At 33.3% G+C, this 12,859-nt stretch overlaps 2 protein-coding genes across 2 annotated transcripts; one reads left to right on the forward strand and one right to left on the reverse strand.

The window, feature by feature from the left end:
• Positions 1 to 1,476: 1,476 nt before the first annotated feature.
• Positions 1,477 to 4,496, reverse strand: LOC120280769. The gene is made up of 4 exons (XM_039287717.1): positions 4,201 to 4,496; positions 3,045 to 3,273; positions 2,656 to 2,808; positions 1,477 to 2,534 (listed from the first exon to the last, which is right to left on the reverse strand). Exons 1-4 carry the CDS (start codon positions 4,420 to 4,422, stop codon positions 1,882 to 1,884), a joined length of 1,257 nt encoding a protein of 418 aa, XP_039143651.1. The 5' UTR covers positions 4,423 to 4,496; the 3' UTR covers positions 1,477 to 1,881.
• A 4,438-nt stretch (positions 4,497 to 8,934) lies between these two features.
• LOC120277470 (noroxomaritidine synthase-like) lies at positions 8,935 to 10,739 on the forward strand. Its single transcript, XM_039284333.1, has one exon. It carries the CDS (start codon positions 9,061 to 9,063, stop codon positions 10,669 to 10,671), a length of 1,611 nt encoding a protein of 536 aa, XP_039140267.1. The 5' UTR covers positions 8,935 to 9,060; the 3' UTR covers positions 10,672 to 10,739.
• The last annotated feature ends 2,120 nt before the right edge of the window (positions 10,740 to 12,859 follow it).

Here is a 12,859-nt window from a genome sequence, read left to right on the forward strand (position 1 = left end):
GGATCCTCATATATATATATATTATTTACTATATTTACACTACTAGAAGGATAATTGAAAAAAAAAAAAATTTGGAAATATTCAAGAGAGAGAGAAAAAAAAATCTATTTTATAAAGCAATTAATGATTTCATACAATAAAGCATGATTAACTACCAGATATATAAACATAGTAAAAAATTTAGGACTTGAGATGCATTTATAAATCAGAGTAATGCAAATAATGATACATAAAAAAAAAATTAATTAGAAGTTGGCAGACTTGAAAGAGGTTGACTGGTGGGTTTTACAAAGCATAAATACTTTAAAATAAACATATACAGAGTCACAAGAAGGAATTTATCAAGGTGTACTTTATAATAACACTGTATAGTAGTTACAACGTGATAGATGTTGGGATTTGGAGCTCAGAATTTGCAATACTGAACATTCAAGCTATTAATTTTTTTAATAATAATAATAAAAAAAATGGAAATACCTTGGCTAGTGTGAAAAGGCTGTTTATTTATTTAGTTTAAGAATATTGTTGGCTGCAATGTAGGGTCAAAGTGGGGATTGATAATGCAAAGTAATAGACACAAGTATAACTTTATTCATTCATGGGAATAGAAAAATAGTACATGAATTAACAAGCAAAGTTAGAGAAATGTCCAAGATGGAATGAATACTGTGGGGCATGCCAGATCAATATGAAACATGAAAAAGCACACAGCTTCAACTGTGTGAGATTCTCAATAGAAAAAATTAAAAAAAAAAAAGGTGGCTGCTGATCTAAGGTTCTAAAGGTTGGTCTTTCATGGAGGCTGCATTATTTAGTAAGACATGGTCACCAAACTGAAAGAATTCTCAAGAGAAACTAACTTGGATTGATTTAAAGTTCTCAATCAAATCCTGTGTCATAATCTTTGTTTTCAAGCAGAGTTGCTGATCTAAGGTTTGAAGATTAGTCTTTCATGGAGGCTGCATTATTTAGTAAGACATGGTCACTGAACTGATTGATGGAATTCTCAAGAGAAACTAACTTTAATTGATTTTAAGTTCTCGATCAAATCCTGTGTCATAATCTTTGTTTTCAAGCAGAGTTGTTGATCTAAGGTTTGAAGATTATTAGTCTTTCATGGAGGCTGCATTATTTAGTAAGACATGGTCACTGAACTGATTGATAGAATTCTCAAGAGAAACTAACTTAAATTGATTTCAAGCTCTCAAATCAAATCCTGTGTCATTATCTTTGTTTTCAAGTAGAATTGCTGATATAAGGTTAGAAGATTAGTCTTTCATCGAGACTGCTATATTTAGCAAAACATGCTCACTATACTGAAACAAACAGTGCTAGAGAAAAACTCATTTTAAATTGAATTCAAGTTCTTAGTCAAATCATGTATCATATAAGCATGCATTTGAAGATAAGTTTTTTGAGGGAGGTTGCCAGATTTAATAAAAGATGCTTACCAAACTGAAAGGAAGAATTCTCAAGTGAAACAAACTTAAAATAAACTTAAAATTGAATTCAAGTTCTTACTCAAATCACATCTCATAAAGCATGTGCTAGCTGATCTTTGTATTCTTGTGGTGATAGTCTTTGGTCCCGGAAGGGAAAAGGCAGGACCGTTGTCTAGGGGATGGGCCACTAGGCCTTGCTAATAATCCAAACTCAAGCTTGTACACACAAAGATTGCAAGGATATATATATATATATACACCTATATAGTGATTTTTAAAAGTTGCTAAAAAGGGATGATTTTTAGAGCATGATATCAACACATCTCCAACTGGAACAAAAATCAAATAAGAAAGTACCTGAATTTTGGAGTTGTGCATCAGAAATGGCTTGGAACTGCAAAATTAGGGGCTTGAAGCAGCAATATCTGCATATTTAGAGTTATTCAACAAGCACAAAACCTCTCTTGATGTATTGTAATGAAGGAAATGGCAAGTCCAGAAAAGAGTCAATGAAATTTGATTTGGATATGAGACCATTCAGAAGAGCATCCCTAGTAAGGGAAGTATTGGTCTTGTGAAATCTAACACCACTGCATGCTACAAGACTTGTGTTGCAGAGCCAGGGTACTGAAACTGTAAATGCAAGACCGAACTGCTCTTTGTATGCCCTGGCAACTTGTGAGACATATTTACCCATTGGTAGTATGTTCGGAAAAAGGGCAAGCACATCAGAATCCGAATGGAGATTAACCACGATGGTACCATGGACCGGATGAAGCCTACTTCTTAGAGCTTTGAGGAAGGGGGCATCTGGATCCCATAGCTTGCGAGGGAAAATGTCATCGCCATCATATGCATCTATGAAGACTAAATCATATATATTTGAATTATTAAGCATGAAATCCTCCGCGTCTGATCTATGGAGGAAAATCCGATCATGAACATCTTCCCATAATATTTGATCTGCGTCATGAGGACATGAGAAACTAAACTGATCTGATGTTTCCTTCAGAGCAGATGCCGGAAAACCCATTGCCTGAACTGAGGCAGTTATAACAACTGGGTCAATCTCAATGCTATGGACAGTTGCACCTGAAAAACATGACAATCTGTGATCAGATCAAGCATGAAATCTAGCAGATGTCATACACATTTATCCCATAGCATAAATCTATCAGTGTGCACTAAATGAACTTTTAGTTAAATCCTTCACCTCGAATTTTACTAGCCATGAACAAAGGGAGTGCACCTCCACCATGACCAATGCATAATACATTTATATTTCTCTCTCCCATAACAGCTCCAAGGAGGTCATAACCAGAAGAGGCCAAAGTTGTCAGACCCACTGATGCCATACTTTTCAAATCTGACAAAATTATTGGCCAATTAGTGGACAGAAATTCTTACAAGAAGACTTGCAAGCAAAAGATACAAGCAAACAGCATTATTGCAAAGAGACCGCCCCATAGAAATTATAAGCAATAGTGAAACTAAATGACAACACTGAGCCTCTATGGGTGCAATGGAAAAACCCCCCACACTAATTTATTTTGATGATGCACGGGAAAGACTAAAGAGTGCAGAATAAGCAAAGGAAATTACATGGTACAGCCAAACAGAACGGCTGCTGCATCAAGTATATTGAGGCATAATCAGTGCTTCTACAAGCGGCCATAATTTTAGCTGTACTTTGGCGAGTATTATCATTGAAGCGAAGCACGCGCCATTGGTAACCAAGTATCTTAAACTGTCCATTATGATCAAATTCTGGATGTATCTTGGCATACCTCTCTTGAAGCCATCTCTCAATTGCTGGCCAATGCTCTGGTGCCTGTAATAAACATAGGAAGGCACAACCAAAGTCATGAGCTAGAAACATAATTTCTTAACAACATAACTGCAGGCTATACTGGGGGAGAGACCATGATGCTAAAAAGGCGCAAAATATCTTCTAAACTTTCAGAATTCAGGTTCAAGATTATCAACTTTACTTGTGAAATTTAACTTGCTTCACAATTAAAAGATTCTTTCAACACCAAGGGCAATTAAGATACAAAAGGATCATGTAAACAAATCAGAGAAAGGCCACTAAACAAGAACTCAGCCACAAATCTCGGCTAGAAATAACAAATTAAAAAAATAGACACAGAGACACCAAGCTATGCATGATTCGGACATGGATCAAAGCAAGCTTCCCTAAGACACAACATGATTACATATTTGGAGCACAAGTACCCTAAATAGCAGGGGACTTTCAATCTCAGATGTTCCGATTACTACAATACAAGGTTATTAATGGCCTCTATCAAACTCGTATCTTTTTTATGTGCATGCATATACATACATTCATTCATTAATCTCAAGATATATGAAGTATGAATACATTATTAGATCGGCACAGCGACCTCGAAGCACTGAATGGATTCACATTGTACCAACTGAATCCGAAGAATGCTTTCTGATCCTTCTGATGCTTTCAAAACACTCCTTACTAACTGATTACTACAAAGCAAGTGCTTTTCTATAAATATGCAGATTAAACAAACGAAAATTCCTTGCTAAAAATACTGGCAAAATTATGTGATCAATCTACACGATGAGGAAAAGCAGAACTTTTGTCCAATGAAATCAACAAGGTTCTCTAAATCCACAAAAATATTATGAATATATTCAATTAATTTCAAGCTTGATTTCAAACAAGCTAAAAAACCAAATTGCTTTCAAATTAATGAAATCAAAGAGGGGATTAGAGGATCACCGGGCGAGAAGAAGGATAAGCAACCACAGAGACTACGCCATTCCCTTGGTCAGATAAAGATCGGAAAACGGTATGTCCCTCGCCGTCACCGGAGCAATGGCTGGAGCCCCACCATTCGGAAGCATAGGACCAGTCACCCTCATCCTCGAGATGGCGGCGAACGACGGAGGAGCACCATCGCCGGCCACCATGCCATCCCAACCCCACTCCTCGTCGCCACATCGAGAAACCCTAACCCTAATCGCGATCGAGGTGCAGAGCTCGACGACCTTCTTGGCTTCATGCCTTCATCGAATCATCGCAGAGCTCTTCTTCACATCGAGAAATCGGATCTCCAGAAGACCCTTTTTAGATCCGATAAAAACTAACCCGAATCCGATAGTTGTTATCGGGTTTTGGATATCCATCTTTAATATCCAATATTCCAATCACTAAATAAAAAGTTAATAAAAATGATAAAAATAAATCATTTTTCCGGAAAAAGAGTATTATAATAATTTTGTGATTGAATTATAATTATGTAAGTTTTTTTTTAAAATAAAATTAGCTCTTTTTGAAGATGAGAAAAAAAAAATATATATATATATATATGCATTGTCTTCTACGAATGTATGTAGAAAATTTGGATTCTATGAATGTTAATCTTTCAACCGTTACATTTGAATCCAACGATTATAAATTATCCATCTTTATATATTTGACAACCGGTGATAAGTACTCACACTCAAAAATTTATCAAAAGACGTGCACCAGTTACGATAATTTATTAACATGTAGAAACTTATTAACTCGGGACATATGGGCAATGAAAGCCTACTACATGTACGCAAAAAAAAATTATAAAAATTATATTGAACTAATAAATCTCCTACCATAGAACTCTAAAGAGAGGGCTCAATCCCATTTAAATAATAATGTACATGCCCCGGACAAAGTGCATGAATAGTACTATAAACAGTACCATATCACGAGGTTTTAAACTCGTGTCTACCCATACACTTCCAAGTGTCTTTACCAATGGACTAAGCAAATACAGGTGAGGAAAATATATTAAAAAATTAGGAGAAAAAGATATTTATATAATTAATTTGAAAAATTAAAAGTCCTCAATCAAACAATAGATATTTAAACAATAAAATAATATAAAATTTATGGCACAAGCTAGGCCATTTGGACATTTTTTTTGTTAGCCATGGTTGCAGGTTCATATTCAAACAAAGACTCTTTAAAATGTGATATGATTCGTTGATGTTTATATTTGTATATTTGGATTGGCTTTTAAAAAAAGTGTTTTTTAATTTTGTAGAAGCACTTTTGGAAAAAGTACTTTTAGAATAAGTTAAGTGTTTATGCATATTTTTTCGTTTGGATGTATTAATTTCAGAAATACTTCTGTAGTTGTGAAAATGTTTGGATGTTTATTTAAAAATTACTTTTACAAAAAAAAATTACTAAAATACCTTTTTCTTTGGATTGATCGAGGGCATTTTAATAAATGCACTTAACTAAATAAACTTTATCAAAAACGAACTTTATTTCCATAACCTAGTTTTTGGCACTTATAAAAATAAATTTGATGTTGACCTTATTTCAGCTGAACTTTTATTCGAAAAAGCCCCATCCAAACACAATATAAAATCTCATAAGCACTTAACTTATAAAATAAGTGCTTTTGGGTCAGCTATAAACTGATCCAAACAACACTTAAATAATTTAAATCCAATTTCCGGTATCTTTAGCTTTCCACCACTTTATCTCAATTTTGGGAATTTCTTCTAAGATGGAAACACTATAAAATAAAACCCAAACATCTCTCACTAGAAGCTAATCATAAACTCAAATAATATGATTAAAAATTTTATTGCAGATGATTTCATATTTTCATGGTATAATTAGAAAAACAAAGTTATATATTCATTTATTTTGTAGTTTTATTCATTTAATATTTTTTTATTATTTTTTATTAAATGGACAAGTCACCGTGAGCCAAAAATAGACGGCCACAGTCCGTGCCAACCATAAGAGACTTTATTCATTATATTTCAACAGAATTTGAATGCTTATCATAAATATGGGGAAAAGTATAATTTACCACTAACTATATTAGTATTAGTAACTTTTTGTATTTATAAACCAATGTGAAGTTTGCCCAATTTTAAATTAAAATAATATCTATCAACACAATTATTTGAACAATAAAGGATTAGGTATCAGTTACTATCATCATTAAAATAAATTTTTAATTGAATTGATTATCATTTCCTTTTTCAATTATACAGACATTGATGTATGTTTTGATGAAAGCTGCAATGGACAAGGTTGTTGGAGGTTATATTATTAATGTCAATAATTAATGTGGTTTTTCATTTATAGCTTTTCTTTTTATTTTTAGTGTTATTGTTGATAATTTGTTTGAAAGTAATGTATTGTTTGTTCACTAATAAATAAATAAATAAATATATATATATGACCAATCTTCTATGGACGTCTATAGATTAAAAATCTATGGATATCCATTATCAGCCGTTGGATTTTGATCTAACGGCTAATATTAATGAACAATAGTTATTACAAGAATATATACAGTAAGTACTGTTTAGAATAGTATAATATTGTTTATCAATATCAAACATTGGATCGTGATGTAACGGCTGATTTTTGGATACCCATAGATTTTTTTATCTATGGATATCCATAGAGGATGCAAATTTATATATATATATATATACTATGATACCATATGCAAGATCATGGTATCTAATTATTCTCAAAATGTATATATTTTCATAAAAATTCAGTGGTTAATCATTACAATAATAAACACAAAATAACAAGGGATGCAAGTGGGCAGACAAGGTCTCAGACTGCATTATTGAACAACTTGATTTTATTGAGGCAGTAACAAAATAAGTAAATAAATATCTCTTTCCAAATCAAATATGAACCGTTCATTTTTTTTTTACTATAAATATGACAAGCCCGTGCACAATAATGAGCACCCACGCAGTCAACAATGAAGTGTTCAGTCATGAATTTCACCCAGAGATATGTTACTAGTTTAGGGGTATAAGAAAGCCGAGCTGAGTCGAGGCGAGTATTACCAGGCTCAAGCTCAAACTCAAGTTTGGTTTGCTAATATTTTTCAAAGACTCTAGCTCGTTTGAGCCATGTTTTTTATACTCAAGTTCAATTCGCTAAAAAGCTCGAGTAGCTCGAGTAGCTCAAACTCGGTTCGTAAAATTCAAAATTAATTATACTCAAACTAAACTCAAGAAGCTAGAGCTTGTTTAAACTCGATTAACCTGTAATTTTCAAATAATATAAATAAAACTAATATAATTTATAATAAAACTCCAAATTCCACATATCTTCATTATATTCGTAATAAAATTCCAAACTGCAAATATAATTAATTTGGGATTTAATATGTTTTGAATTTGGATAATAAAATTCTCATGTCAATATATTTCACAGTGAGACTAATAACACTGGATCAAAGACCAGTTTTTGAACTATTCAATTCATTAGGCTGACATGCTCATTTACACCCTTAGTTACTATTACTATATTTAATATGTTTTGAATTTGGATAATGAAATTCTCATGTCAATATATTTCACAGTGAGACTAATAACACTGGATCAAAGACCAGTTTTTGAACTATTCAATTCATTAGGCTGACATGCTCATTTTATTTTATAAATTAGTGTAATAATCTTGTCCTTCATTGCTTGGTGCTTACACATTGCATGGCTAATCTATTTATTTATTAAATTTTCAATGTCACATTGTACAATCTTTCTTTACTCCATGTTTAGTAAATTATTTTATACACTCTATTAGTTTTTAAAAATTTATTTTAATCAACTTAATTAGCCACCACTCTATGATAATCCATGTGCCATTTATATAGGGCCACACACACACACACACACACACACACACACACACACACACACACATATATATATATATATTCAGTGAATCCAACCACTTGTTTGGACACTTAGCTGGACTTATGTTTTTGTTTTTAAAACACCCTCTATCACTCCCTAGTTTCAATTGTTTGATTGGGATTTAAAAAAAAAATTAAAATAAGATAAGCTTATTTTATAGGTTTTTGATCCACTAATTTTTTAAGTGTCACCAGTCCTAAACTAATTCAGATCAAAATATTTTTAGAGTATGGTAAAAAAATAAATTTTTATAAAAAATATTTTTTATACATACAAATATTTAAATTTGAAAATCACTTAAATATTTTACATTTGTGTTACTAGGATCAAACTTTTTGTTATTAAATGAGCATGATTGAGTACAAAATTTAAACTCACCTGTAATAAAATTTAAAACATAAATTTAAAACAATTAGTTTAATTAAATATTATTAAAAAAATGTTGGTGTAAATGTGATGTGAACTTGTCACCAAACAAGATTAAAACCACACCAAAACACCATTATTTTCATTAAAGAATTTTTACAACCAAGTTGCATCTCTTTCAATTTTTCCCTGCTCTCAACCACCATTATTTATTTATATATTTATTTATCAACAAAAATTTATTAACAATAAGTATCAAGCACCTTTCACTTAAGAGTTTTTATAAATTAATAAATAAACAAACAAGTACGAAAATGCAGCAATTAGTCATTTATCAACCACCATTATTTATTAAAATGTGCTCATCGAAACATTGTTATCAACTCGGATTACATTATTAACAAAAACATCACCACATAAGATCAAGGTAAGATTACATTATTATTAAAATATCTACATTAAAAAATTACTGTCCCTCTCACTCTATATATACAAACACAAATACAAACACTAGAAAGAAAAAAACTCTCTTTTATCAATGGCTTCAATGGCTTCATGGCTAACAAAGCCTGAACTAATACTATCAATAATTACCTTTGTTCTTCTCTATCTCTTCCGCTATTATCACCAAAGTCATCATCATCTTCTTCTCAACTTTCCGGTCATCGGAATGCTCCCCGGCCTCTTCGCCAACCTTCACTGGGTTCATGACTGGGGCACCAACATCATCCGGGCCTCAGGTGGCACCTTCATGTTCAGAGGACCTTGGTTTGCATCCATGGAATATGTAGTCACTAGTGACCCTGCCAACATTAACCATATCTTCAACACCAACTTCATAAACTACCCAAAGGGAGAAGAATTCTTCGAGATCTTCGACATTCTCGGCGACGGAATCTTCAACTCCGACGGCGAGTCATGGAGATTGCAGAGAAAGAAAGCTCATAACCTCATGACTGATCATAACTTCAAAGCATTCTTGATCAAGTCTAGCAATTCCAAAGTTTACACTGAGCTTATCCCTCTACTCCAGCAACTTGCCGGAGGAGAAAAAGAAGCACAAGTTGTGAATTTGCAAGATGTGTTCTTGAGGTTCACTTTTGATGCTACATGTGAGTTAGTTTTTGGTGTTAATCCAAAGTCTCTCTCGCCGGAGTTTCCAACCATTCCTTTCTCAAAGGCCATGGATGAGGCCATGACAGTGATACTACTCCGGCACACCGTGCCACCACAGTGGTGGAAGTTGTTGAGGTGGTTGAACGTCAGCGGGGAAAAAAAACTAGCAAGAGCTCGGAAAGTTATAGACCAGTTCATAGCTGAAGTAATAGAGAAGAAGAGAGACAACCATGGAAACTTCAGAGACAGTAATCTTCTAACATCTTACATCAAAGACACAAGCTCCATAGAGGATATCCAAGAATCTAACAAGATACTAAGAGATACGACGATGAATCTAATGCTTGCCGGAAGAGACACAACTGGGGCAGCACTTACATGGTTCTTTTGGCTACTGAGCAAGAACAAACAAGCAGAAGAGAAGATCATTGAAGAGCTGAAACAGTACTCACTGGTGAAGAAGGAAGGGATTGCTGGTGAAGAGTTAGGTAAGTTGGTTTACTTGCATGCAGCTCTGTGTGAATCATTGAGGTTATATCCACCTGTACCTTTTGAGCATAAAGCAGTTGTTAAAGAAGATGTGCTACCAAGTGGGGTGGAAGTGAGACCAGGGATTAAGATACTTATTTTCCTCTACGGAATTGGGAGGATGAAGGAAGTTTGGGGTGAGGATTGCATGGAGTTTAAGCCTGAAAGATGGATCAGTGAGAAGGGGAAGTTGAGGCATGAACCTTCATTTAAGTTCTTGTCTTTTAATGCTGGGCCAAGGACTTGTTTGGGAAAAGAGGTTGCTTTTGCACAAATGAAGACAGTTGTTGCAGGTATTTTAAGCAGGTTTCATGTTGATGTTGTTGAAGGTCAAGTTGTTGAACCTAAGCTTTCCATTATACTTCATACTAAGAATGGGATTGATGGTGAGGATAAGGGAGAGAAGCCTGAACTGATATGGCTGTGTATAACAAATTATATAAAATGTCACTATGATGTAAGCTTTCTGTGTTTGTTAGCTATGGTACTAATTAAGATGGTATGAACTGATAACAGACATGATTATAACTTTTGATGTAATGAATGGCAATCAATAAACTGTCCCTTTGATCATGTGCAAATGTATGAACTAAAATAGTCCTGACTGAACTCAAATATGCAACTTCAAAACTTTGAAGGACATTTATTATATTAAGTAACAATTTAACTACATGGATTAATCAAAAATCATACGACAAAATGTCACTGTAAGGTATAACAATTTAACTACATGAATTAATAAAAAATAAGACGATAAAATGTCACCGTAAGGTATAATCAGAGAGCGGCTGCTGCAGTGACCGTATTCTTCCTTGGAGTTGCTCGGAGTTCCTGAATGGCAGAACAGAGAGTCAGAAATTGTTCGATATTATGATTAGCAACTTGAAAGCAATTAGCAGAAATAAGAAATCGATCAAAATTACAGCTGATTAAGAAAGAAACATGTGCAGTTACTATAAAATTGTTCAATAGAATTTGACAGATCAAATTACCTACATTCACTTAAAAGAGATACCAGAGCTCTGAAATAAATTAAAGTAAAAGGTTTACTTATACAAATAAGCAACTAGACGAAACAGACAGATCATGAACATGCTAAAAGGATAAACCCATTCCATGAACAAACTTAGTAAGTCACCTAGATTAAGTGCATACTTGATAGCTTGTTCAACTGAAGTTACCCAAACCCTCAACGGCACTGTAATAAAAAACGGCGGTATGAATATGACCACAGTTAAATGGTTAATGACCCTAATAAAAATTAAGATAAGGTAATTACCAAAAGCAGCCATTTATATAAATGTCATGTGATCAAACAAATTTCAGTCAGAATACAGTCATTATACACAAAATTCTTTTAAATTGCACAAGAGAATTTAACAGATGAAATTACCACATTCAATTAACTTTCATTTCATTATCAAAGTCATTGTCCAAAACAGATGGTTAAAAACAAGTTTAAAGCAACAAACAAGATTGAAAAAGACCAGATACAAACACAAAATTTGAATCTTGTGCAATCACAAACTGCTTTCTTCAATGCCCAGAATCATGCTGAAATTTTGTCCTTTAAAAAAAAAAAAACTAACTTTACTAAACTTATCAAATAAATCTTCAATCTTGTTGATTGAACCTTGAAAATCAGATTTCACAACAGTGAATACTAATCAATCTCATAGTCATTTGAAATCAAATTCAAACAACAGCCAGACAAAGGAAAGGGGGAAAAAAAAAGAAGCAAACTTTGATGAGAATCTATAGCAAGAGATTTCCAAAAACCAAGAATCAATGGAAAAACGAGTCTAAATTCGTACATTTCTAGACGCGCGCGCAGCAGGATACCCACAGGACGAACAGATAGATGCTCTTCCGCAAAGATTGTGGGTCTTATAGCGTCCGCTTCCCGAAGCTCCCAGTGCCATTTCCCCTGCGATTGAACATCGGAGAAGAAAGATCAAAGAGTATGTTAGGGTTTGAAGAGATCGCCGGGAAAGATAACCATCTCGGAGATCACTGGCAGGGATGAGGACGCCGCAAGCGAGTGCTTTTAAATTTAATAATTCACTTTATCTTGAGTTTTTTTAAAAAAAAAAAAATTCAAGAAATTTTATCACAAATAAAAAAATAATAATTTCTGGGTTAGCCTACGGTTAAATTACAATTTATAATATTCTACGAGAGGATTACCTCTGGGTTTTCTCTTCTATAGCGAAGATTATCGGTAAAAAATCAGTTAAATCATTCCGTGCATCTCCATCTTGGTTTATCTTTTTACTTTTGTCCAAGCACAAAAAATAGAGAGAGATGAATGACTCTAAATCATGAACAAATTAAAAAAATTAATAATAATGAACATGAAATCTTAAAAAATAATAATAATAATAATGAGCATGAAACCTACGGATCGGTTATGGTTGCTCCTAAAGTTAAAAGACAAGAACTAAAATGAAAGTTCATGCTTTCAGCTTTCCCTATTTAATTATTCTTCTTTCAAACCTGAACTCCATGCAATCCAGATTCCAAACCCTAAATTCCCTTCTTCTTCCCCATTGCTTGAGTCAGATTTATTGCCTTCATTCCTGGTTTAACTTTGTCCCCGCTTGGCAACACTTTTTTTTATATATTAACAACTCGTTAAATTTATGTTCAAAAAAATCTACTTCTGAAGTTCAATATATGTGCTTTTGTTGTAA

Source organism: Dioscorea cayenensis, chromosome 2 (assembly GCF_009730915.1).
Source record: "Dioscorea cayenensis subsp. rotundata cultivar TDr96_F1 chromosome 2, TDr96_F1_v2_PseudoChromosome.rev07_lg8_w22 25.fasta, whole genome shotgun sequence".
NCBI classification, from domain to species: domain Eukaryota; kingdom Viridiplantae; phylum Streptophyta; class Magnoliopsida; order Dioscoreales; family Dioscoreaceae; genus Dioscorea; species Dioscorea cayenensis.

Excerpts from the sequence above, each read along its gene's own strand:
- LOC120280769 (XM_039287717.1), bottom strand. The coding sequence starts at position 4,422 with ATGTGGCGACGAGGAGTGGGGTTGGGATGGCATGGTGGCCGGCGATGG. Across the intron at positions 2,809-3,044 it reads GTTCTGTTTGGCTGTACCAT|ATTTGAAAAGTATGGCATCA; the intron begins GTAATTTCCTTT and ends TAATTTTGTCAG. Across the intron at positions 2,535-2,655 it reads CATGGCTAGTAAAATTCGAG|GTGCAACTGTCCATAGCATT; the intron begins GTGAAGGATTTA and ends CATGTTTTTCAG.
- LOC120277470 (XM_039284333.1), top strand. The coding sequence starts at position 9,061 with ATGGCTTCAATGGCTTCATGGCTAACAAAGCCTGAACTAATACTATCA.